Source organism: Xenopus laevis, chromosome 2L (genome assembly GCF_017654675.1).
Source record: "Xenopus laevis strain J_2021 chromosome 2L, Xenopus_laevis_v10.1, whole genome shotgun sequence".
In the NCBI taxonomy this organism is placed as follows: Eukaryota; Metazoa; Chordata; class Amphibia; order Anura; family Pipidae; genus Xenopus; species Xenopus laevis.
The window spans coordinates 41,775,444-41,798,629 of NC_054373.1; the positions used below are offsets into that span (position 1 = coordinate 41,775,444).

The 23,186-nt window shown below is 40.4% G+C and overlaps 1 protein-coding gene across 2 annotated transcripts in view; it reads left to right on the plus strand.

Annotated features, from left to right (window-relative positions):
* Window positions 1-1,465: 1,465 nt before the first annotated feature.
* stx1a.L (syntaxin 1A L homeolog) overlaps window positions 1,466-23,186 on the plus strand; it is a 90,882-nt gene continuing 69,161 nt past the window's right edge. Inside the window, exon 1 of one of the 2 annotated variants that reach the window (XM_018246184.2) lies at window positions 1,466-2,016. In XM_018246184.2, coding sequence (XP_018101673.1) covers window positions 1,987-2,016 — 30 coding nt within the window. In that variant the 5' untranslated portion in view covers window positions 1,466-1,986. The remainder of the gene's footprint in view (window positions 2,017-23,186) is intronic. The other variant, XM_018246182.2, reaches the window with a different exon arrangement.

Consider the following 23,186-nt stretch of genomic DNA (forward strand, 5'->3'; position numbering starts at 1 on the left):
GTGGTAGTACCCTGCCCATAAGTACTTAAAATCCAGGGGCAAATATCTTATCATATCCTGACTTGAAACTGTCACTTTCCAAAAACAAATGGTAATTATAGCAGAAATTAATAATTTATTATAATTAAATGGGAAGTACCCCGACAGGAGGTGGCAGGACCGGACTGAGAATTAAAATAGGCCCTGGCATTTCAGGTACACAGAGGCCCAATCAGCCCACATAGAGGCCCAAACAGCCCCCACCAGCCCAATAAATACTGACTTTCTATGGGACCTTATAGCAGCCCCTCTGGCATTTGCCAGAACCCACAGATTGCCAGTCCGGGCCTGGGAGGTGGTAGTGCCCTTCCCATAAGTCCTTAAAATCCAGGGGCAAATATCTTATCATATACCGACTTGAAACTGTCACTTTCCACAAACAAATGGTAACTAAAGCAGAAATGAATAATTTATTATCATTATAATTAAATTGGAAGTACCCAGACAAGAGGTGGTAGTGCGCTGCCCATAGATCCTTACAATCCAGGGGCAAATATCTTATCATATACTGACTTGAAACTGTAACTTTCCAAAAACAAATGGTACAAAAAGCAGAAATGCATTATTTATTATCATTATAATTAAATGGGAACAGTGTTGGACTGGCCCACCTGGATACCAGGAAAACTTCCGGTGGGCCAAGGTGTCAGTGGACCCTCTTGCTTCTAACAATTTAGCCTATTTCATGGTCATTCCCTATTTCTTTATGGAAAACAAAAAGTGTAATAATGGAAGAATATAGTAAGAAGATATAAAAGGGGGAATAAAGAGGTTGAGTGTGGAGAAGAAGAATAATAGATTGGAAAGTGGGCCCACAGTCTAAAGTTTTCTGGTGGGCCCTTGGCATCCCAGTCCGACACTGAATGGGAAGTATCCAGACAAGAGGTGGCAGTGCCCTGCCCATAAATCTTTACAATCTAGGGGCAAATATTTTATTATATACTGACTTGAAACTGTCACTTTCCAAGCACAAAGGGTAAATAAAGCAGAAATGCATAATTTGTGTCCTGGTCTGTCATTGCTTATAAATAACAACTGCAGGAACAAATGCTAAATAATATTTACAGCGCTTGTGCAACTTGAGTATTTGCCGTTGTAGCCAGTAGTACAATGATTCCCTCCCCTCTCACTGTTCTGCATTACAGTATAATGGCTGGTGCCTGGGGGATATTGACATAGCCAAATTCACAGGAGGGCTGTTTACCTGTTGCAGTCATTAGTGTTGTGTATACAGCAGCCACAGTGCATATGCTTTTAAATGGATGTTCAATTGACAATTTTTTTTTTTTAAAGCAGGGACAAGTGTAAATCCCCATACTGAGTGATGCGTGAGCAAGAACAGATACAGTACGACTGATCCCGGGTGAGAAAGGGGTTAAACATCAACAAGAGCCTGTGTGCTGCCCGCCCACTCCCACAATCCCCGGCTGAGAGAGGGAGATAGGGGAGGATGTAAGCACAGCTGGGGACTGTGCAGAGCAGATTTGGGAGGAAGGCAGGAGCAGGGGCAGTGATTCCAGCAAGGAGACAGGGAAGTAGTATAGCAGGGATGCTGAACGCTGCTGTCTGCACTTAGCTACATCAGTGGGGAAAGAAGCTGCAACAATAAGGAGAAGCTGCAGGTGCATGTATGGCTGGTACAGAATCTGTAAAAGGCATCTGAACTCCTGTGTGCTAACAGGTCCATCTGAGCTGTGTATATGAGTGCTGTGTATTTGCACACATCTTTATTCAGGGGACGGGGGCAACCCGCTACCCGCTAAAAGGGTAGAGATCAGGCAGAGCTTCTTTCCCAGACAAGTTGCAGGCAGACACCTATGTGTTCCAGACAGTCTGCCCCTATGACACATTGAGCGAGACCCTGTATCCGGCGAGTGTTTGGGAGAAGCCAGTGAGACATCTGTCCATATTTTTCTGTGGCCCCGTGGGCTTCTGCTTGGGATCAGAATGAAGGATCGGACCCGAGAGCTACGTGCTGTGAGTATAACATTTACTTTGGGGGGGTGGTGGCCAATCTGTGGCCCTTCAGAAATGAGGGGTGGCCAATCTGTGGCTTTACAGAGATGAGGGGTGACCAATCTGTGGCTTTACAGAGATGAGGGGTGACCAATCTATTGGTTTTCAGAGATGGGGGGGTGACCAATCTGTGGCTTTACAGAGATGAGGGGTGACCGATCTGTGGCTTTTCAGAGATGGGGGGTGACCAATCTGTGGCTTTTCAGAGATGGGGGTGACCAATCTGTGGCTTTACAGAGATGAGGGGTGACCGATCTGTGGCTTTTCAGAGATGGGGGGTGACCAATCTGTGGCTTTACAGAGATGAAGGGTGACCAATCTGTGGCTTTTCAGAGATGGGGGGGTGACCAATCTGTGGCTTTACAGAGATGAGGGGTGACCGATCTGTGGCTTTTCAGAGATGGGGGGGTGACCAATCTGTGGCTTTACAGAGATGAGGGGTGACCGATCTGTGGCTTTTCAGAGATGGGGGGTGACCAATCTGTGGCTTTACAGAGATGGGGGGGTGACCAATCTGTGACCTATTAGATTAGGGGTGACCAACCTGTGGCCCTTCAGAGGAGTGGTCAGCTACAAGGTCAGGCATCTGCCAAATGGCATCTGTCTGTAAGGGGATGCAGGGAGTAGTTATAGTAGTTGGGGGATGCAGGGAGTATTAGTTTTACAGCTGTCGTCTGACAGTTTGGATAATATACTTGTTGCATTAGTGCTGCTAATACCAAAGACCCTGCTGTTATATTGACTCCCTATAGGTATTCCGCCAGGGGGGCTGCACTAAGCGTCCCTGCAGAAGGGCGTTATCTGCATGTACAGCACTGAGGACATTTCTGTCTCTGATGCACCGTGTGGCTTTAATGCTGCTGGACAGCTCAATAGATACAAACAAATGTGCCCTGAATACAAAATGACTTTTTTATCATGAGTCTCCCATAAAGCAAAAACATCAAAACAGAGATAATTGCAATCATTTCCCCGTTTCCCTTCTGCTGATGCCTGTAAGAATTACACTGGATGATATGATATCATCTTCATTATATATATATATATATATATATATATATATATATATATATATATTTTTTTTTTTTTTATTATTATTATTATTAAACTGGATTTTATTGGTTTAAAGCCTTCAGGTCAGGCATATTTAACCCTGTAGGTGCCAAAACAAGAATCTCAAAGTACGGCTCTGAACTACATGTCCCTGAATCCCATTTACACTGGGTAAATGATTCTTTAGCAAATCAGAGACTGCAATTTTCACTTAGTGGTCTGACCAATACCAAAAAAATAACTAGTAGTGCAGCTGTTCATTTGTTTTGCTGAACCCACAATGCATCAAATAAATAGGGAGGACAGAAAAATGTTGAGGAGATTTGCTGCACACATTGTTGCTCTTAAAGTCCCTATCTGTCTGTAGGAGATAATGGTGGGTGGAACACAAATACAACACTAAATCTGCTCGTAGCACTGTTTGCTGTACTTTCCTTTTCGAATTCAGAACTGCGGCATAGATTGTATTCCTCTTGCTGTATGTTTCTCCCTGACACTACCAAGGTGTGGCATTGTATAATTCATATCCTACAGAATCCAATATAATAATAATAATTATATAATAATAAAAATATAATAATATTCCTAGAGTGAGCTGTCATTTGCAATTAACAGGTAGAGGGGGTAGTCACATGGAACCCTTTTAAAATAACAGATGCTGAACAGAAGGGAATTTTACATTGTGACCTCCTCTCTCAGCTGAGCCCTCAGTGGAAGTGTCTGCAGGAAGTGTAACTTAGTTCAACTACAACAATAAAAAAAAAGGACACTTGTGCTAGATATTTAGTGGCACGCCAAAGGACTAAGCACTGCCCTTAATCCTACCACTCTGAAGTCCCTACTCTGGCATAGGGAGTAATAACCTGATGACTTCTCATTGGTTGCACACAGAACTGCTCTTGCTCACTAGCCCTGAATGCCTTACGCCCATGGGGTGTACTGTAACAGGATGCTATTATGTCACTTACTAACCTAATTTAAAAGGTCCTTGTTACCCCAGATTTACAGATGAATGGTTACCTTAGGGCCCAAACCTTTCTTCTCTTATACTTGGGCCTTCTGGCAGATCCATCTCCTGCTATGATGGAGTCCAGAAAGACTGAGAACACGTTCCCTCTCCTTTTTACATACAGGTATGGAATATGTTATCCGTAAAGCTCCGAATTATAGGAAGGCCATCTCCCATAGATTCCATTTTAATCTAGTAATTGCATTTTTGAAAAATTATTTAATTTTTCGCTGTAGTAATACAGTAGTATCTTGTACTTGATCCCATATAAATATATATTTATATTTAATCCTTATTGGAGGTAAATCAATCTTATTAGGTTTATTTAATGTTTACATTTTTTTTTAGCATGGAGATCAAAATTTCAGAAAGACCCTTTATCCAGAAAACTCCAGGATTCTCAATAACAGCTTCCATACCTGTGCTAGAGAACCATGAGATGCTTTAAGGCCCCTGGGCCAATGGAGAATACGTCCTTTCCACATGACATAGGTTACTGATGGGGAGCTTATTGACCAGTAAGGGAAAGTCAAGTTGTGTCAATTAGAAGATGAAGAAAAAGAGAGGTGGGGAGGGGGATTTGAACGCTATAGAGGAAACGGATAAGGGGTCTTTCCGTAATGAATCCTAATACCTTAAGCCTACTAAAATAGAATTTAAATATTAAATAAACCCAATTGGATTATGTTTGCTCCAATAAGGATTACTTATGTCTTAGTTGGGATCGCGGTGGTTTTATTATTACAGAGAAAAAATAAATTATATTTAAAAATGTGAATTATTTGATTAAAATTGAGTGTATGGGAGACGGTTTTCCCATAATTTGGAGCTTTCCAGATAACAGATGTTATACCTGTACAATCCCTTGCAATGGTAATTGTTTGCCATGTCAGTGGTGAATAAAGGTTTGTGTGAGACTTGACTAGCCTCAGTCCTGTATAATACAAGCACCATGTCATTAAGCAATGATTACATTATTTCTGTGGTATGGCTGTGATCTTAGGGTATGAACAGTGGCATGACTAGGGGATTGTGGGCCCGGGTGCAAACCAAGATCCCTACTCCTCTGCTTGTGCTTCAGGCATATCCTATAGATTATTTCTGTGACAGGTGGAGGGGAGCATTTTGACCTCCAAATGCCTTGCTCCTATGTGGCTGCATAAGTGAAAGAAAGATAACAGGGAGTGAGACAGATATTCTCTAAATCAATCATTTCTGTTGGTTAAATAAATGAGAATAGCAACGCTGATTGTGATCTGTGTCACAGCTCTGTTCTACAGGCTACCAACTTCCATGGGAAGACTTGGGCCAGATTGTAATATCCTGCCTGGAGTTAAACCAGGGACCAGGTGTTTCAGGGCTGTCTGAGTTACCACTGCTCTATGTGAGCAGATAGCTAAGGCCCCGGTTCACTCCCATTGCTATACAAGTAATTGCAAATAGGCATGGCTTGGTTCAGCTGTTATCAATCTGGCCCCATGTGATCAGTGTATGCCATTAGGCTGCCTATAAAAACCCTGCTCTGCACAGAATTATTGTCCAATATAGGTCTGTTTTGGTAGTTCCTGGGTGAGAGATCTGTTGATTGTTTCCGCCATGTTTGACCTTGCCTGTCCCTGTTCCTGAATTGTCTGCTGTCTGTCCTGACCTTTGCATGAACTTTGACTATTCCCTCTATTTGTACCACGATATCGGTGTATTTTGACCTGACCTTTGACCCCAACTACTCTTCCGTCTCCTGTATCTGTACTGCCTGCTCTAGTTTGGTATTGACGCGGCCTGTCCCTTGACTATGCTCCTTGATCCCCGTCCTTTCTGTACTACGTGCCGTTCCTTTGCCTACCCAGAGCTCTCTCCATGTCCTCTCACTATAAGACCTGGTGCCACCCGAGTAGCGGAGAGGCAAAAGACTGAGCTGAGACCGGGACCTTGGGGATTGTTCAAACCGAATCCTGGATCACTATTTTGGATTCGGCCTAACCCCCGAATCCTTCTTGAAATATTCGTCTGAATACCGATTCCGAATCCTAATTTGCATATGTAAATTAGGGGTGGGAAAGGGAAAACTTTGTTTACTTCCTTGTTTTGTGACAAAAAGTCACACAATTTACCTCCCCATCCCTAATTTGCTTATGCAAATTAGGATTCTGTTTGGCCGAATGCTGAAAGGCCGAATCCCAAACCGAATCCTGGATTCGGTGCATCCCTAATCGTAACACAGACATTTCTCTTTTTGCATGTTTCTTCATTGTGTGCACTCCTAATCAAACAGTAGTTGCTTCCACTTGTAAATGGAAACACATGCCAGGAGGTCTTTTATTGTTTAGCATATAGAGTCAGGAGATCTTTGGACAGGAGGCAGTAAATTTCATGCACTGAGAAGCTGGTGTTTTGGATGGTGAGGAAATTCAGAGATTGATGTAATTTGGTGGGCTAATAGAATACACGATACATTAGCTGGGAGAAGAGGTTGCCTTTTTGGGCAAAATAGTGGTGCTATGCTATGTTTCTTCTTCTGCTGTCTTGCATAAAAAAAGGGCACTAACTTGAGGGGAGAAAACATAATTTGAAAGACTGTCAAGGTTGGGGTTGTTTTCTCTGGAGAAAAGGGACTTGTGAGGGGAAATTATTACCCTTTACAAGAACATTAGAGGACATATAGAGACAGATAAAGCATCTAAAAACCAGAGGGCACCCCTTTGGACATTAGAAGGGGAATTACTGAACATTAGTTTAGCATAGGTAGTGATAACTGCTTAGTGATGGCATTTCTGTCACATGATTCACTGAAACTTGTGTATTTTAATAAATAAAGTATCCCCTGTTGCAAAATATGAAGGTATTAGAAGTCACCTCTGAGTTTCATGATCTGTATAAAAACCAGAAGCCCTAGGCCTGTTTTTATATGTTTTTATGTGGTCATGGAACTCCTTGGTAACTTATAATATACTTAAATTTTATAAGAGGGGGTATTTTATTCACTGTATTATACATTTGAAAGTGTATTTATAGGTATGCATAGGTATATAATATATATATCTATATGTGTGTGTGCACTGGGGATTGTTTGGAGGTTTTGAATTCAAAGGGCTTTTGCATTTTTGATATGAACTGTGTAACAGTGGAAGGCAACGTTTATTCAGATAATGCAAGGGATTTGGATGGTTTTACTGAAACCTTATCATGCACATTAGATGCCAGATTTTGACCAAAACGTTTATGTAACATTTGGTATTCTTCTGATTCCAGTTATTATCCAGCAACAACATAATAACAGTGAGAACAAGTTGCTCAGGGAATAGAAACCACCAAATACTGCTTTCTGCAGCAGAACATTTACAAAAAAAGTTAAAATCATTGTAATCAGTGCATGTTGGAAAGATTCATAGAATAGCATTTTCTTTCATTATACAGACTTAATTTTTTCTTGATTTGGGTGTGGCTACTCTTAAACTATACTATTCATTGGTGTTGACAAGCCCTATATGCAGTCTCCTGGTTTTGTTGTTGCAATGGTAACTCAAGACAAACTTTCACAACTAATTACTTACCAGCCATCCAAACACTTGGCCTACAAAGCTCTTAGTGCCCATACTATTCATATTTGCATCTTGCTGGGTATTTGCACCACCCTTAAACATGGCATGGCATAGTTCTTAAGTAGCTCAAAACACCATAACTGACCCCCATTGACACCAACTGACAAACTTTTGTGCTGGCTTATCAGGCAATAATTGTATAGGAAATTGCCCTGTGTATAAAACAATTTATTAGGAGTGTTAGCTCAATTGTATTGGTTATTTCTTGTTTTTGTATATTCAATGTATACACCCATTTATTGTGCTGCAGAATTTGTTGGCAATACAGTTTTTTAGCCTTAATCCTAGACCCAAGACTGGCAATTTCTTTCAGTCTTCAGGGGCACTATTGTGAGCTATAACTAAAACTAGGCCTTATTCATAAATGCCCAAGCCTAAGGGCTGGACTCCACAAGCATTTTTGATTGGATCGACGCCCGCTGACAACGCACGCGACAAGTCGAATGGAGTCTTAAGTAACAACTACATTACATCCGACGCAATGTGACTGGGGACGCAGAAAGCAGCGTCTTCATCCGATAGTTGGGTTGTGTAGTTGTTACCTCCGACTTTTCATTCAGTCCAATTATATCTTCACAAGTGAGACTCCATCCGTTTTGTCGGTGGGCATCAATCCGACCAAAAACATTTGTGAAGTCCAGCCCTAAGTAAAAATACAGTATCATGAGCATCTACTTAGTTGAGGGTAAGGGCTTACCTTTGTGATCCTCCAGCTGTTCACGAATAATGCAAAATCGAATTTTTGTTTTTCATTGTGTAATGTGTTGTTCTAAAATTCAAACGATCTAGCTAAATTAGAAATTGCTAGAAAGCTTGTGAGGACACTTAGAATATCAGACTTTAGTTTTCATTGTCATATGTGATGGTTAAATCTCTGTTTGACAACTTATTTCATGGTTTCAGGGGAGAAATGTAAACAAAGCACAAATGCCTCGGATCTATTTTTTTCTGAATCCGTAAATAGTGACTCATAGGAAAGATTCATTAAAATGTTTATGCCAAGATATTTTCAAGCAGTTTTTAATTCTCTCTTCAACAAAATGCAAATTTGATATGTATGTGTGAATTGTTTTAGCCAGATTTCAGCAAATTTGGATTTTGTTGACTCTTTAAAGCTGATGGTTTTATTGGGGGATATTTTGCTCAAAGTTAATTTAATTTTTCAAATATACAGATTAACTTCTGAATTTTGCTGACTGTTGTATAGTATTTGGACAGGTTAAACAATAATGGAGTTTTTTCAATAAATGATTCATTTTCAGGTACACAAGCTTAATACAGGTATAGGATGTTTCTTCAGAAAGCTTTAAATTATGGAAAGGCTGTATCCCATAGACACAATTTTATACAAATAATCCAAATTTTTAAAAATTACTACCATTTTTTCTGTAATAATAAAACAGTACCTTGTACTTGATACAAACTAAGATATCATTTGGAATTTTTTGAAGCAAAACCAGCTTATTGGGATTGTTTAATGTTTACATGATTTTCTATTAGACTTAATGTATCTAAATTACGGAAAGATCCGTAGAACACACACACCGAAGTAGTGTACAGAGTGAGAACCAGAGGAGCACATAGAAGTAGCGTACAGAGCAAGAATCAGAGTGACACACAGAAGTAGCGTACAGAGCGAGAACCAGAGTGGCACACAGAAGTAGTATACAGAGCGAGAACCAGAGGGGCACATTGAAGTAGAGTACAGAGTGAGAACCAGAGGAGCACATAGAAGTAGTATACAGAGCGAGAACCAGAGGAGCACACAGAAGTAGCATACACTGAGTGAGAACACACAGGTGTGGGTCCTACAATGGCAACATTTTGCAGGTTAGAGTCAGATGCAGGCCCTCACCTGCTCCTCCAATTGTGTGCACAAATGCATCCTATTAGTGTGGGATGTAAAACATGTTTGAGGGAACAACAGAGACAGGCCAGGCAGGCCGTAGGCAGACCAGCCAGCAAGATCGCCCCCCCCCCCCCACATTCCTGCACAGTAGAGCCGCTTGCGCACGCATTTGCGTAGAGGTGCAGTACCGGCGTTTGCGCATAAGTCTAATGCCAGGTCCAGTCTAGGGGTAGGCAGAACAGGTAGCTGCTCAGCGCCCCCTAATTGTTGCGCCCTAGGCAGCTGCCTCTTCTGCCTACCTGTAGTTCTGGGAACAATAATAGTAGGTTGATAGAGCAGACTAAAACATTATATTAATAACTATAAAAAAAAAGGGAAAGCAAAGATTTAGAATTTGTGAAACTAATTAGACATTCACAGAAGTTTCTCTATAAAAGGAAATTGCTGGGGCTGGATGGTTTTATAGATTATTAGATGTAAAAGTGAGTTTTGTTTTATATCAAGTTGCCTTGGAGCTCAGACAGCATCTGACGAAACAAAGAGTTAGAACTTAGAGCATAACCATCAGCTGTCATGTAGCAGCTCTTCCCAGGCTGAATGAGGTGATACATCACAGCCTGCAGATTTGGGGGTGATTCACTGTGCAACAAAACAGCCAGACAGAAAATTACTGTCAAATCTATTTGCTCACTCACTGTCAGTTTCTGCCGACTTCACATGAAGAATTTTAGATGAGGCATGTTCCTTTTTAGCCATGCAAATAATCACACTTACATAACATTTTTAATAAAAGAATCCTCATCTATTTTTTCGGAATTCTGTCCCTACAGCCCTGTTTCACAGCTTGCAAAATGCAGGTTCATTAAAGTTGTTCTGTCTGTGAGTTATTACTTGCTTTGCTCATTAGACATTTGGATGTGATTTCTCTAGCAGGCTGGCTTTTAAATGTAAAAACCAGGAAAAAATTGTATTTCCATGAAAGCAAACACGTAACCATTAGTAACCAAAGAAAAATATTATTATTGTCCTTTATATACTGTAGCAGCAACATATTCTGCAGAGCTATAGAAAGACTGCAAAGGTTTTACATCAGTCCATGGGCAGGGGGAACTTGCCATTTTTTTTTTTTTTTGGAGGAAATTAAATAATCTAGAAAAAAGTGATGTGGGGGTCAAGAAAAACTCGACCCGAACCCACGCCCGGGTGTACCCAGATGCCCCCCTCCATTTATAGACCTGCCCTGCAGATGACATCACAAAAGGGGCAGGGCAGGCGTGCGCCTATAAAACTGGTAGTTGGAAGCCGGAAGTCTGAGGCCGCACGCAGGGAGAGCATTCAGTAAAGCTTAACCGGCGACCCACAGATGGTTCAGCCCCACCTGCGGGTCTCGTGGGTATCGGGCCTTCCTGCACATCTGGAGAACACAAAAAACTTGGGCATCCGGGGGGTGGGGGCAAATTATAGAGTTACCCGGCTCTATAAAAGCCCAGTATTCCATGTCTGAAAGTTAACAAAAACCAAATATTTAAATATAAATAAATTAATAACAGGTCCCATGCCTGTATCAGGAAGCGAGTACACTTGCATTGATTCCTTATCTGGGCACTTTGTTGCCTGCACATACTGTATAAGGACACAACATTGTGATGGGTGCTAGTACAGGTATGGGATCCGTTATCCGGAAACCCATTATCCAGAATTAGCTCAAAAGGCCGTCTCCAATAGACTCCATTTTATCTAAATAATCCAATTTTTTTGAAGATTATATCCCATGCCTGTACCCAGTATTGACGTGCAGTTAGTGTATGCTGTCGGGCATTATACCATAAAAGAAATGGGTAATGGCACTTCATTCATATAATACATCTGACATAGAAACATAGTGCCCCCTTTTCCCATATTTGTGTGTGCATTTATGTGAGTAACATCTAAGCAAATATAGAGAATAATTTTGAGTGTGTTTATTTAGGCTGAAAGGTCAGTACAGCAAAACCTCCTTAGAATTATGGACCTGTACAACTCCAAAGTCCAGTGATTCAAGGCAGCAGTACTAACCTAATGACGGCTCTATGTGTGCTATGCATTATGCCACTTTTAATTTAACAGAATAATTGAAATTACACGTGCAAACATAACTTGCATTGCAAGTGCTTTTATGAGTTCCCCATCACAGCTGTTGCCTCTTAGATATTTGTATTACAAATCCCAACCTTCACAATGGCTACATTGGGTGTGTTTTTCAGGGATCTTCATGGTGTATTTTAACCAGTGCGTTTGTCTGTATTCTGTCCTTATCAGTCTGGTGATCCTTTATAGCAAACTTAAGGAAGCTTTATGTAATAATTACCCCTAAGTGTGATGACGCACGGAGATTAGTCACCTGTGATAAATCTGCTCTACCGCGGACGACTAATCTCCTAATAATGCAGTAATGTAAATTGCTGGTGGGGAAACATATGGGTTGAATTAGTTTTTCCAAGTTCTGACACTGGTCAGTCTGTATGAATAGAAAGACCAAAGCTCTTGCATTCATTTAAGTGATCCTTGCAGCTGATGATGGCATTTTACAATGCGAATGCAACTGTCAGTAGGGCTTTTCCAGCATACCCTCCGCCTGATCAATTGTTGTTCATTCCCATTCGTCTTTATGTCACTTTGTCTTGCAACTTCCATGTCACCATTCACACTCAATTGAGCATTTTTCTTTATAAACCATGTTGCTGGCAATTGACAGTGGCACTGGAACCAGGAAAACTGTCAAATTTATCATAGCTGTTGAGAATTAATGCTGCTCGTGGCATTGTGTCAAACACTATAAATGGTGACTGAGCAAATGAGCTGGTAGTTGGAAATTATACCTTCCCATACCCTGTCAGTGCTTTATCTCCCCCAAAAAATGATACAGGTATGGGACCTAGTATTCCGAATGCTCAGGACCTGGGGTTTTCTGGATAAGGTGTCTTTCCATACCTTAAGTTTACTTAAAAATCATTTAAGCATTAAATAAGCCCAATAGGATTTTTTTTTTTGCTTCCAATAATTAATTAATCAAGTACAAGGTACTTATTTATTATTACAGAGAAAAAGGAAATAATTTTTAAAAATGTGAATTATTTTTATTAAAATGGAGCCAATGGGAGATGTCCTTCCTGTAATTTGGAACTTTCTAGCTAACTGGTTTTCCAGATAATGGATCCCATACTTGAATATGTCTTAGAAGCAGTGCCAGAATCTGTTCTCTTTGCCTTCAGGATGCAAAAAGCAGTTTAACCCCCGAAACTGTGTACAATGTAACCGTACGGATTCTCAAGCTCACACAAAACAACATACAGAAAGAGCCTTTTTTTTTCAACGCAGCCACAATCTATGCAAAAATTATCTTTCATGCAGACTTTATAAAAAATCTGTATGTTGGGATAAAAACAGTGCAAATATGCATTCAATTATGTGTTTTTACAGATTTTTTTCACCATTTGTTGTGTGTGCACATCTTAGAGGGAAAATTGCTCAGAGGAACAATTATTTTTACTCATTCTTACATGTGTAATTACAATGCTTACCCTCCCCCAATTCCAGTTCTTTTACAGTATTTATGGTTAATTCTCTGCCCCTCCCTCCCTTATTCTAGCCAGCTGCTAGTCTTAGTTAATATGCAAACAAGGCCCCTGTATGCTTTTCCTGGAGTCAGTATTTCTTGAATGCACTCCATTCTGTCAACTTTTATTTTCTATTTTCTGGAATATAAGCTCCCGGTACATTGCCTTATGTCTGTATTCTTAGCTATAGCTTTATAATAATTCTATTTTCTTGCTGGATTCTAAATGTCCTTTTCATGTCATCTCTTTGCTGTCAGTCCTTGACACATGAGATTAGTCGCAGCATTGGCCATCTAAGGCCAGTAGGAGATCAGCTGTGGGGAGTACATGCTCAATCTCGGTCTAATCACTCACCTTACAAGGATTTATCGGGCAAAGCTGCATTTCTTTTCATTTCATCACTTGGCTGTAAGTGGTGCACAAAATAACCTGACATTCCAATCAATATATTTATAGCTCGGCTTGTTTTCTCTCCTGTGCCCTGATTTCCTGTTCCAACTCCCTGCTGAAGGCAAATTGCATTCCTAATGGCATGAGGTTTGCAGTATTGACATTGGCTTCTATGAAAAACACTGGTGTTAATCACATTAATTGAATCTGGTATTCAGAATCTTCATCTAACTTTATTAGCAGCCACTGTTCACTAGACTGATTACTGGGTTTCATAATGATAACTATACATAGTAACATAGTAAGTTAGGTTGATAAAAGACGCACATCCATCAAGTTTAACCTTTCAATCTTTTTTTAACCTGCCTAACTGCTAAGTTGATCCAGAGGAAGGCAAAAAACCCATCTGAAGCCTCTCCAATTTGTTTCAAAGGGGTAGCCCTCAGATGCCTAAATGCTAAGAAAAACTTTATTGGGAAAAAAACCCTACTTCCCCTGCTGCCAGATGCTTTCCTTATAAATCCGTCAGCAGTAGTGGAGGGTCCATCGATTGGCACGCAGCAGAAGTGACACCACATTGAGCCATGATGTCACATCCGCTAACGCCATGCTGAGGTGCTCGCAGTTCCAGTGCCTAGAGCAACCTGAATACGCTGCCTCCATTGTCCATTAGTACCATTGCATACCATCCATCCTTACCAACCTATGATGGTGTGCTGGCCAGGTCCTGGTGCAGCAAAGCATCCCAAACCATGACACTTTCACCTCCATGCTTCACAGTTGGTATGAGTTTTTTTTCCTTTGGTTTGCACCAAACGTCTTTTGTTCTGGTGTCCAAATAATTACATTTTAGACTCATCTATCCAAAGAACATTATTCCAAAAGTCCTGGTGTTTGTCTATGTTATCTCTGGCAAACTTCCGTCTGGCCTTGATTTTTCTCTTAGAGAGCAAAGGTTCGCTCCTTGCACACCTCCCATGCAAGTTAAAGTTGTGCAGTCTCTCTGATTGTAGAGGCATGCACTTTGACATCAACAGTAGCAAGAACCTGCTGTAGGTCCCATGATGACGTTTTATAGTTTCTGGAGACTTCTTTTAGCATCTTGCGGTCTGCTCTCGGGTTAAATTTTCTTGGAACGCCAGACCTGGGCATGTTGGCAGTTGATTTGAAAGTCCTCCACTTGCATACTATTTTCTGGACAGTGGAATGGCTGATTAACCAGTTATATTTCTTGAATCTCCCAGTATTGGATTAAATATCCATATATCCAAGTTTGTTACAAAAACACACAGGCTTTCAGAGGGTGTCCACATTTTTTCACATGACTGTGTATATATAATAGAGAATAGTGTACCCCCTCTTGTAAAATGTTATTATAAGTTAACAAGGAGTTACATGACCATAATAAAAAAACGAGGCCTAGTGTCTTTATACAGTTTATGGAACTCCAAGGTGACTCCTAATATCCTCATATTTTGCAACAGGGGGTACTTTAGTATAATACACAAGTTTCAGTGAGTCATGTGACAGAAATTACATCAGAACTCACATTTATAACTGATGACATCAGAACTCACTATTTATAAGGATATAATATACAAGATATTCATGGCTTTTGTGTATTAAAAGGATATAATGTACAGGATATTCATGGCTCTTGTGTGTTTTATATATTTATATATATATGATGATACACCCACACATAAAAATCTAGAGCCTTCTTCTGCTGGGCCTGGGGTGGTATAACTGGTGGGGGTTTTTTTAGGAAGATTTCATTATGTTCAAGAACTTTTTATTCTTTGTCTTAGTCCTTTCCGTCTTACATTTGGGAGAGTTGCAAAATAAAATTCTGAAGACTCCTGCCCATACCCTTTAGCCAGTTTGTGGCCAAACAGAACCTCTGGGAACAAATAACTGACTGTGACAGCCCCAGAGGGTTTTGAGCTGAGAATAACTGAATATATTTCCTGTTTTAAATGAATAGAAATCTACTAAGAAGGTAGAACACTCATCCTCTAGCATAGAAAAGAAATTGAAATGCATAATCACCATTATAATAAGTAATAAGGAAAAAAAGAAAACTCCCACAATGTACAATCTCCTACCTGATTACACGGTAACAGAAATGATTAAAAAAAAAGCCACCAGAGCTGAGCTGCTCAGATTGCTTCTCTCAATGTGCCTACTAAAAGCTGAGAATGTACAGAACACATTTCAGAAGTAACAAATCTCTTGCTAAATGTCTTCTCCCCACCCAGAAACCTCCATGATGCTGCTCTGATTTCTGTTAACAACTCAGAGCATGAAGAGAATCCCAGCTTATGTGTCAACTAACACAAATTTTTGGAAGTCACCCAGTTTCACCCCCCCTTATAGTCACCTACAGTAACATCCCAGTTTCTCATTCCCTGTGATATGAACCCCAATTGCTTCAATTGAAGGAAACCCAAATATATAGGGAATAATTTACCCCCCTATTGTAAAATATAGGTATATTACAAGTCCTTATATTGTATAAAGTTTAGTGCTTTAATACAGGCCATGGGTTTCTACTATCCTTGAATTTTACGATGGGGAAACTTTTTTTTAAAAATAATACACACATTTCAGTTAGTCATGTGTAGGGATGCACAAAATCATCTATTTTAGGTTTTGGCTAAATCAGAGTCCTTCCTTCTGCAAATGTGAACCCTAATTTGCATATGCACATAAGTTAACGAAGGGGCCTGCAGCACGTGGTTAAAAAAAATGTACTTCCTCGTTAAAAAAAGTCATGTGAGTTATATGATTCGGTTTGGGCAGGACTTAGACTTGGATTCCAAGTCTAAGTTTTACCCCGTGCAAAGTAGAGTCCCTCGATAATGATCATACTGATAGATTTAGATCTTCGCTCTGTGGTCTTCTGGATTGGGCAAAAAATTAATCAATACTTACTGAGAAGGAATTTGCATATCTTAATTGCACCACTCCACGTATCCCTATCTTCTATTGGTTACCCAAAGTTCATAAGAGCATAATTAATGTACAGGGCCGACCCATTGTGTCGGGTATTGGCTCCCTCAATGAGCATTTGCATCACGTGACAGTCTATTTGTCTGCAAAACAATTGAAAAATACTTGAAAATTCTTGGACAGGACCCCAACCTTAAAGATATATAACCCCCCAACCACAATTTACTTATAAAAGAGGATCTAGTTTAGGGTCTATTTTATGTCCAAGTCTATTTGTGGATTCCAGGTCACGCAGGCCCACACACTGGTTAGAAGTTGAGGGCTGCTATAAGTGCGGGGTCTCTCGTTGTAGTGCTTGTACATACATGAAAACCTCCAAAGATTTTGTAGGTAATAATGGCTCTTGACGATTTAAGATAGACTTTTATGCCAATTGTGGAACCAAGAATGTTATCTACCTTATTATGTGTCGGTGTGGTCTGCAATATATAGGAAAGACCATTAGACCTATCAGAAAATGCATTTCGGAGCATTTAAATTGTGTATCACGCCATGATTCCAGTCTGCAGTTGCCAAACATCTATTGGAACATCATAATGGCAAATCATGCCTTATCTTTCCAAGTTATAGATAGGGTAATTCCGGGGGCCCGTAAGGGGGACACGGAGACTTCACTCCTTGGGAAGGAAGCTTTCTGGATTTACAAGCTGTGTACCGAAAGGATTAAATAGAGAGTGGGAACTCAATTGTTTTGTAGACTGAGTTACTTCTTTGGGTATTTTTTAGGTTGCCTGGGTGTCCTTTATAGGATATGTGGTTTATACATCTATGACCGTGCACGGATTCGTTTGCTCTGATTGCTACTAATAATTCATGCCTATATTTGTTTCTAATTATTATTTGTGCCCATTTTTGCTCCTCACTATATATATTATAGATTGGGTTTTTATCTCTAACATCTAGTATCCTTGGACTCACTCCCGCTTATTTTCATATCAATGAGTGTTTAACTTAGTATGTTTTTTCATATATTTTTTGTGCTTGCCTACATCTGCTTATCTGTTCTGATCTTTCATTTGTAGTAGTAGATAAGATACTTGCAACTCTCAGTGGATTGCAACATTATCGTATATATATACTTTGTTTCTTATTAGGAGGTTTCTTTTCATTATATATTTCGCAATGTTGCAAACTGATTACTATTTGATGTGGTTACTCCTGCTGGACTGATTTAAATGATTTGAATGACTTAAATGCTCGTTTTACCCCCTTAAACAACATTTATATTATGTTAGATCAAGCTAATACGCATTATCGTAACGTTTTAATTGGTATATTTATTCTTTTATTGGTGTTGTCTATAAAGCTGTTGTTCTGAGGGGAGGTGCTTGAGCTTCTGATGAAGTGACGTATTGGTCACGAAACTCGTCAAGCTACACTCTCCCTGCCCACCTGTATATACCATTTTAAGGATTGAATTAAAGTTTATTATTTTTTATCTATTTTTCTTGCTCTACCGTTGCTGATATTCTTCCGGATGCTATCCACCCCCCACATGAAGTGCCTGTTATGATTGTTGTTTTGCCATACCGGACCGGCATGTAGGGTTGCATCGACAACCGGAAGTCACTTCCTCCTCTCTGCTAGCGGCGGTTTCATTTTTGCATTGCAAGCACTTGGATTCGGCTGATTCCATATCCTGCTGATAAAGGCAGAATCCTGGAATTGGTCCATCCCTAGTCATGAGACACAAATTATATCACTGAGCACAGATTACAATTAATGACATCACTAAGCACCGTTTATAAGGAAATAGTCTGCAGGATATTCATGGCTCTTGTGTATTACTCTATATCCTAATATGTCTCAGAAACAGAAGAGATCATTGTAGAGATCAACTGGGGATACTATTATGGAGAACATTTGGGGCAGAAAGGGATATGGCCAAGACAAACACAAGAAACACATCAAAACTGATTAGGTTGCCATTTATACAAAGTGGCCATATACACATCCTAATATCCCAGATATAAATGTTGAGATATTTTAGGAAATGCCCAAAATCTATCACTACCACACTTGTAGCAATTTTTTTTATCGAAAAATATACTTTTATTATATATATATATATATATATATATATATATATATATATATATATATATATGTAAATATATAAAAAAAACAAGTTTTATGTAAATTCTGTTTTGTGGTACAAAACAGTATATCAGATAAAGCAACGGGGGGTAAGGGCGAGTGGGTGGGGGTGGAGTAGGGAGGGGGATAGTGGAGTTTGAATTGCTCAAAGCTTTATTTCCACTTAAACAGACAGTGAGGAGAAGATAAGGGGGAAGGAGAGGGGCTTTAGTCCTCTTCTTCCTCAAGGCTGTCGCGAATGTTGTAGTCGCGCAGCAGACTGTGGATCAGCCTGCGGCAGTTTTGAATGTTTGTCCTCTCTCTCCGAAGGATGAGGTGAATTCTAGAAAATCACAAAACGTCCTTAATAGAGTTCATAAGGCGCAAGGCTTCCTGAATTGCCCCTTCCGTGTGAGTGCGCTGAAACAGTCCGTACAACACCGCGTGGTGTGTAAGGAAATTCCTTGGCACACAGTCTTTGAGCTCATGTTCCAGGGCATCAAGCAGGACCTGTGTAGATCTGCAATCCCAGAAGACATGCATAGATGTTTCTTCATGAATGATGCACCGTGGGCAGTGGCGGTACCTACACAGGTTGCGGGCATGCATGAAGGTCCTGAGAGGCAACCCCCCCCTGAATAGCCATCCATGCGATGTCCTTGTTCTTGTTGGTCAGTCTGTCTGAAGAAAGATTCCCCCAAACAGTCCTTACGGTGTCCGCAGGAAGCCCTGGAATAGACTCCATCTCATCTTTTGCTCTGATCAACTTGTGAATGGTTTTTGGTTTCCACAAGTCGGGCTTGACTCCCTCCAGTTGGTGTTCCCTCACAAACTTTGTAACATCCAGGTAGAACCAAGGGGTGTTCCAGTTGAAAGGGTAGGAGCTGTCCCACCCTAGCACGCGCCAGAGTGGCAACAGGAAAAAGCGGGACATAGAGCTGCCAACAGAGTCCTTGTCTTTGCAGGTGATGGTCTGGCGGATGCAGTTGTACACAAAGAAGCTTCTCTGCAGGGTGGGGACATCGAGAACACCTTTCCCACCTTTGTGGGGCTCCTTGTACATAACTGACCGCTTTACTCTGTCCATCTTGGAGCCCCAGATGAAGTGAAACACTGTCCTTGTGATGGCCCTGCAGACAGTAGCCAGTTGAGGCCACTGGATGCATAGTTGGCCAAAGGGATATAAAGGAGTGATTTGCATGTCTCTTATTTTGGTATCTAGGCAGCGCCGTGTGTATGGCATGAGACAAGTAAATACCTTCTTATTTCAGAAGGCTTCACTTTGCATGTAAATTCCTAGTGAAGGGCTTTTTGACTCCTTTTAGCCCTTCTCATCCTAACCAGGTTTGGTTTCCCATTTCACTACTCTCCAAGCCCTACCCCTCAGAAGCCATGTTCCAATATCTTGCACTGATGAGATCTAACAAGATTGAAACAGGCTGTCTGCAAGTTTGGATATATGGCTCTGAACTGTTAGGCTGTATTTGTGCTATAAACCAGTTGTTCTGGATGCATAGTTGGCCAAAGGGACATAAAGGAGTGATTTGCATGTCTCCACCCATGATGCCTTATGTGAGAATTAAAACTCTTATTTTGATATCCAGGCAGTGCTGTGTGTATGATGTAGCCACAGAATATTAAGCCATAGGTTTAGTGCACTAATGTTGTTCCCGACCTGCCCGATATCTGACCATCCGAGCCCGACTTTCGGGTGCCTTTAATAGACCTCCGCCGACCAGCCGATGACGCCACAAAAGGGCCTGGAAGAACAGGTGCGCGGCTATAAAACCGGAAGCCGGCGGTGTAAGTTGGCAGACGGGGAGCGCATGAAGAAAAGCTTGACTCTGACCTGCACGCCATCATCAATTGGGGGTGCGAAGTCGGCCCAAACCCGACCGGTCCCGCGAGTATCAGCCCGGCCTAGTTGTGAGATTTTTTTGGTCTAATTAACAGGAATGCAGTGATGCATTTATAGCAGCAAGTTGCTTTGGCTCTGCTGTCATTTATGTTTTTCCAGAATATACTGGATGACTTATTTTAAATCGGACACATCATTTTGAAAAAAAAAAAAAACATGGCTGCATCTTATTGAGATTATCTTGTGTTTCTTAATGCTTGGCAGATAAGGAGATAAGGCATTTATTACTCTAGAAGCTTCAATTAATTTTAGATGCATCTATTTACTTGTTCTTTTTTCAAAGGCACATTTCCTTTTTCATTACATTACTGGCTTCCTTGCACTTTCACTGGGGAATAGGCACTCACATAAATGGTAGGGAAACGGCTCAGCCTGGTGGTCAATTACTGGCCACAGGCAGGGAAATTCTGCAAGTGCCTTATGTGTAGCCTCAGTCTAAAGCTGGCCATAGACGCAAAGATCCGATCGTACGAATCAACCATCTCCCGAACCTCCACTAACCATTCAGATCAAAGTCTTTACCATTCCGATCAAATAGAACAGATCACCCAATGTTCTGCCCCAGACGGCAATCGTACGATACTTATGTCTGACAACACTAGTGACAGTCTCCCTCTGAAAATCGTACGATCGGCAATACACGCAGAGATATTATCGGGAGGCGACAGAAATTTTCTAACCTGTCCGATCGACCAAACGACCGATCTCCGACGGACGAAAAATGTCGGGACTCTCCACACACGGTCCGAAAATCGTACGAATCCACGATTCGTACGATCGGATCTTTGCGTCTATGGCCAGCTTTAGGCTTTTGTGCCTGATGAGCACCTCACTTTACTTGCCTTAATCACATCTCTCACAGTCTTTATGAGTGTCATTTATCAACTATGGGCAAATTTGCACTTGGGCAGTAACCCATGGCAACCAATCAAATTGCTGCTTTCATTGTTCTTATTGCAGCTGACTTTAAAAAGCTAGTCACTGATTGGTTGCTATAGGTAACTGCCAATGGACTTATAACTTTAATGATTTTTCCTGGTCTTAAGCTGCCAAATAACAGTCAAATTTTAATATAGCGATTCTACTTTTCACATCTCTCATGGTTTACCATGGTTATTATTGGTAGGTTCTGTTGATATGGGTGGTTCAACAATCTAGTGAAACTTTCTTGACTGGTCATCATCCATATTCAGTTGTATCTAAATCATTTAGAAGGTCGAACTGTATTGCAATTGTTGGTTAGATTTTTTCTATATCAATAGTTAGCAAATCTTGGGGCCTGGAAATTTGGTCTGGGGGAGGGGACACAACCTGAAGGCCAGTTTGGAGGAGGATGTTCTAGATACTCCTGGAAGTTTAGCATGAAGTTCTGAGTGGAGTTTCATGGTGAATACTTCTACTTAAATGCTATTTTGAAATGATGCCGATACAACAATGTCTTCATATATCTCAAATCTTGGTCTGAACTAGGGGCCGAAGGTGGAATCACCAAGGGGAGCTTAAGCCAAAAATGTCTGATAATCACTGCTTCCCTGGTTACCAGGCAGTAACTAATCAGAGGCTTGAAGGGGGGCCACATGGGTCAAATCTGTTTCTTTTGAATCGGAGCTGAATGCTGAGGATCAATTACAAACTCACTGAACAGAAATGTACCATGTGGCCCCCCTTCAAGTCGCTGACTAGCTCAGAGTTATAGAGTTAAAAAGCAGGAAGTTGGATTCTGGCTATTATGTTACACATCCAGTCACTCCAGCCTTTATACATTACATTTTTGGATAACTAACTATATTAGAAACATTTATTATTTTGCACTATTTACCCAGTTTTTATTTTCACACTGAACTGGTCCTTTAAGACTAAGCAACTAAAACACATTACATGCAGAGAATTGGAGGAATCACGCAAAAATGACATTACATGTAGAAACTGAATTTCATAAAATAATTTCTATTGTCATAAACATTGATATTCACTTGATTACAATGGTTCAAATGAATTACTATGCAAATATATACAAGTATGCAACCTGTTATCCAGAATTCCTGGGACCTGAAATTTTCCAGATAAGGAGTCTTTCTGTAATTTGAATCTCCATACCTTAAGTCTACTAAAAAATCATTTAAACATTAGATAAACCCAATAGGATTGTTTTGCCTCAAATAAAGCTTAAAGGAAAACTATAACCCTCAAACAATGTAGGTCTCTATAAAAATATATTGCATAAAACAGCTCATGTGTAAAATCCTGCTACATGTAATTAAACCATTTTCTTAATAATATACTTTTTAAGTAGTATGTGCCATTGGTTAATCATAAATAGAAAATTGCCATTTTGAAATTTAAGGGCCGCCCCCTGGCATCATAGGATTCACGGTGCACACAAACAAACCATACATGTTAGGTCACATGAGCCAATTAACAAACAGAGTTCTGTCTTTTGCTTCCACACTTCTTCCTGTAGGAGTTGTAGTATTTCTGGTCAGGTAACCTCTGAAGCAGTACAGAAACCATCAGGAAATGGTGGTTCAAGGCAAGAGATGTCCATGGGCAATATTTAAATATTTATATTCCAGTTTGGTTTTTATTATTTTTTTTGATTATTTAATATGCCACTTCATTTGATATAAAT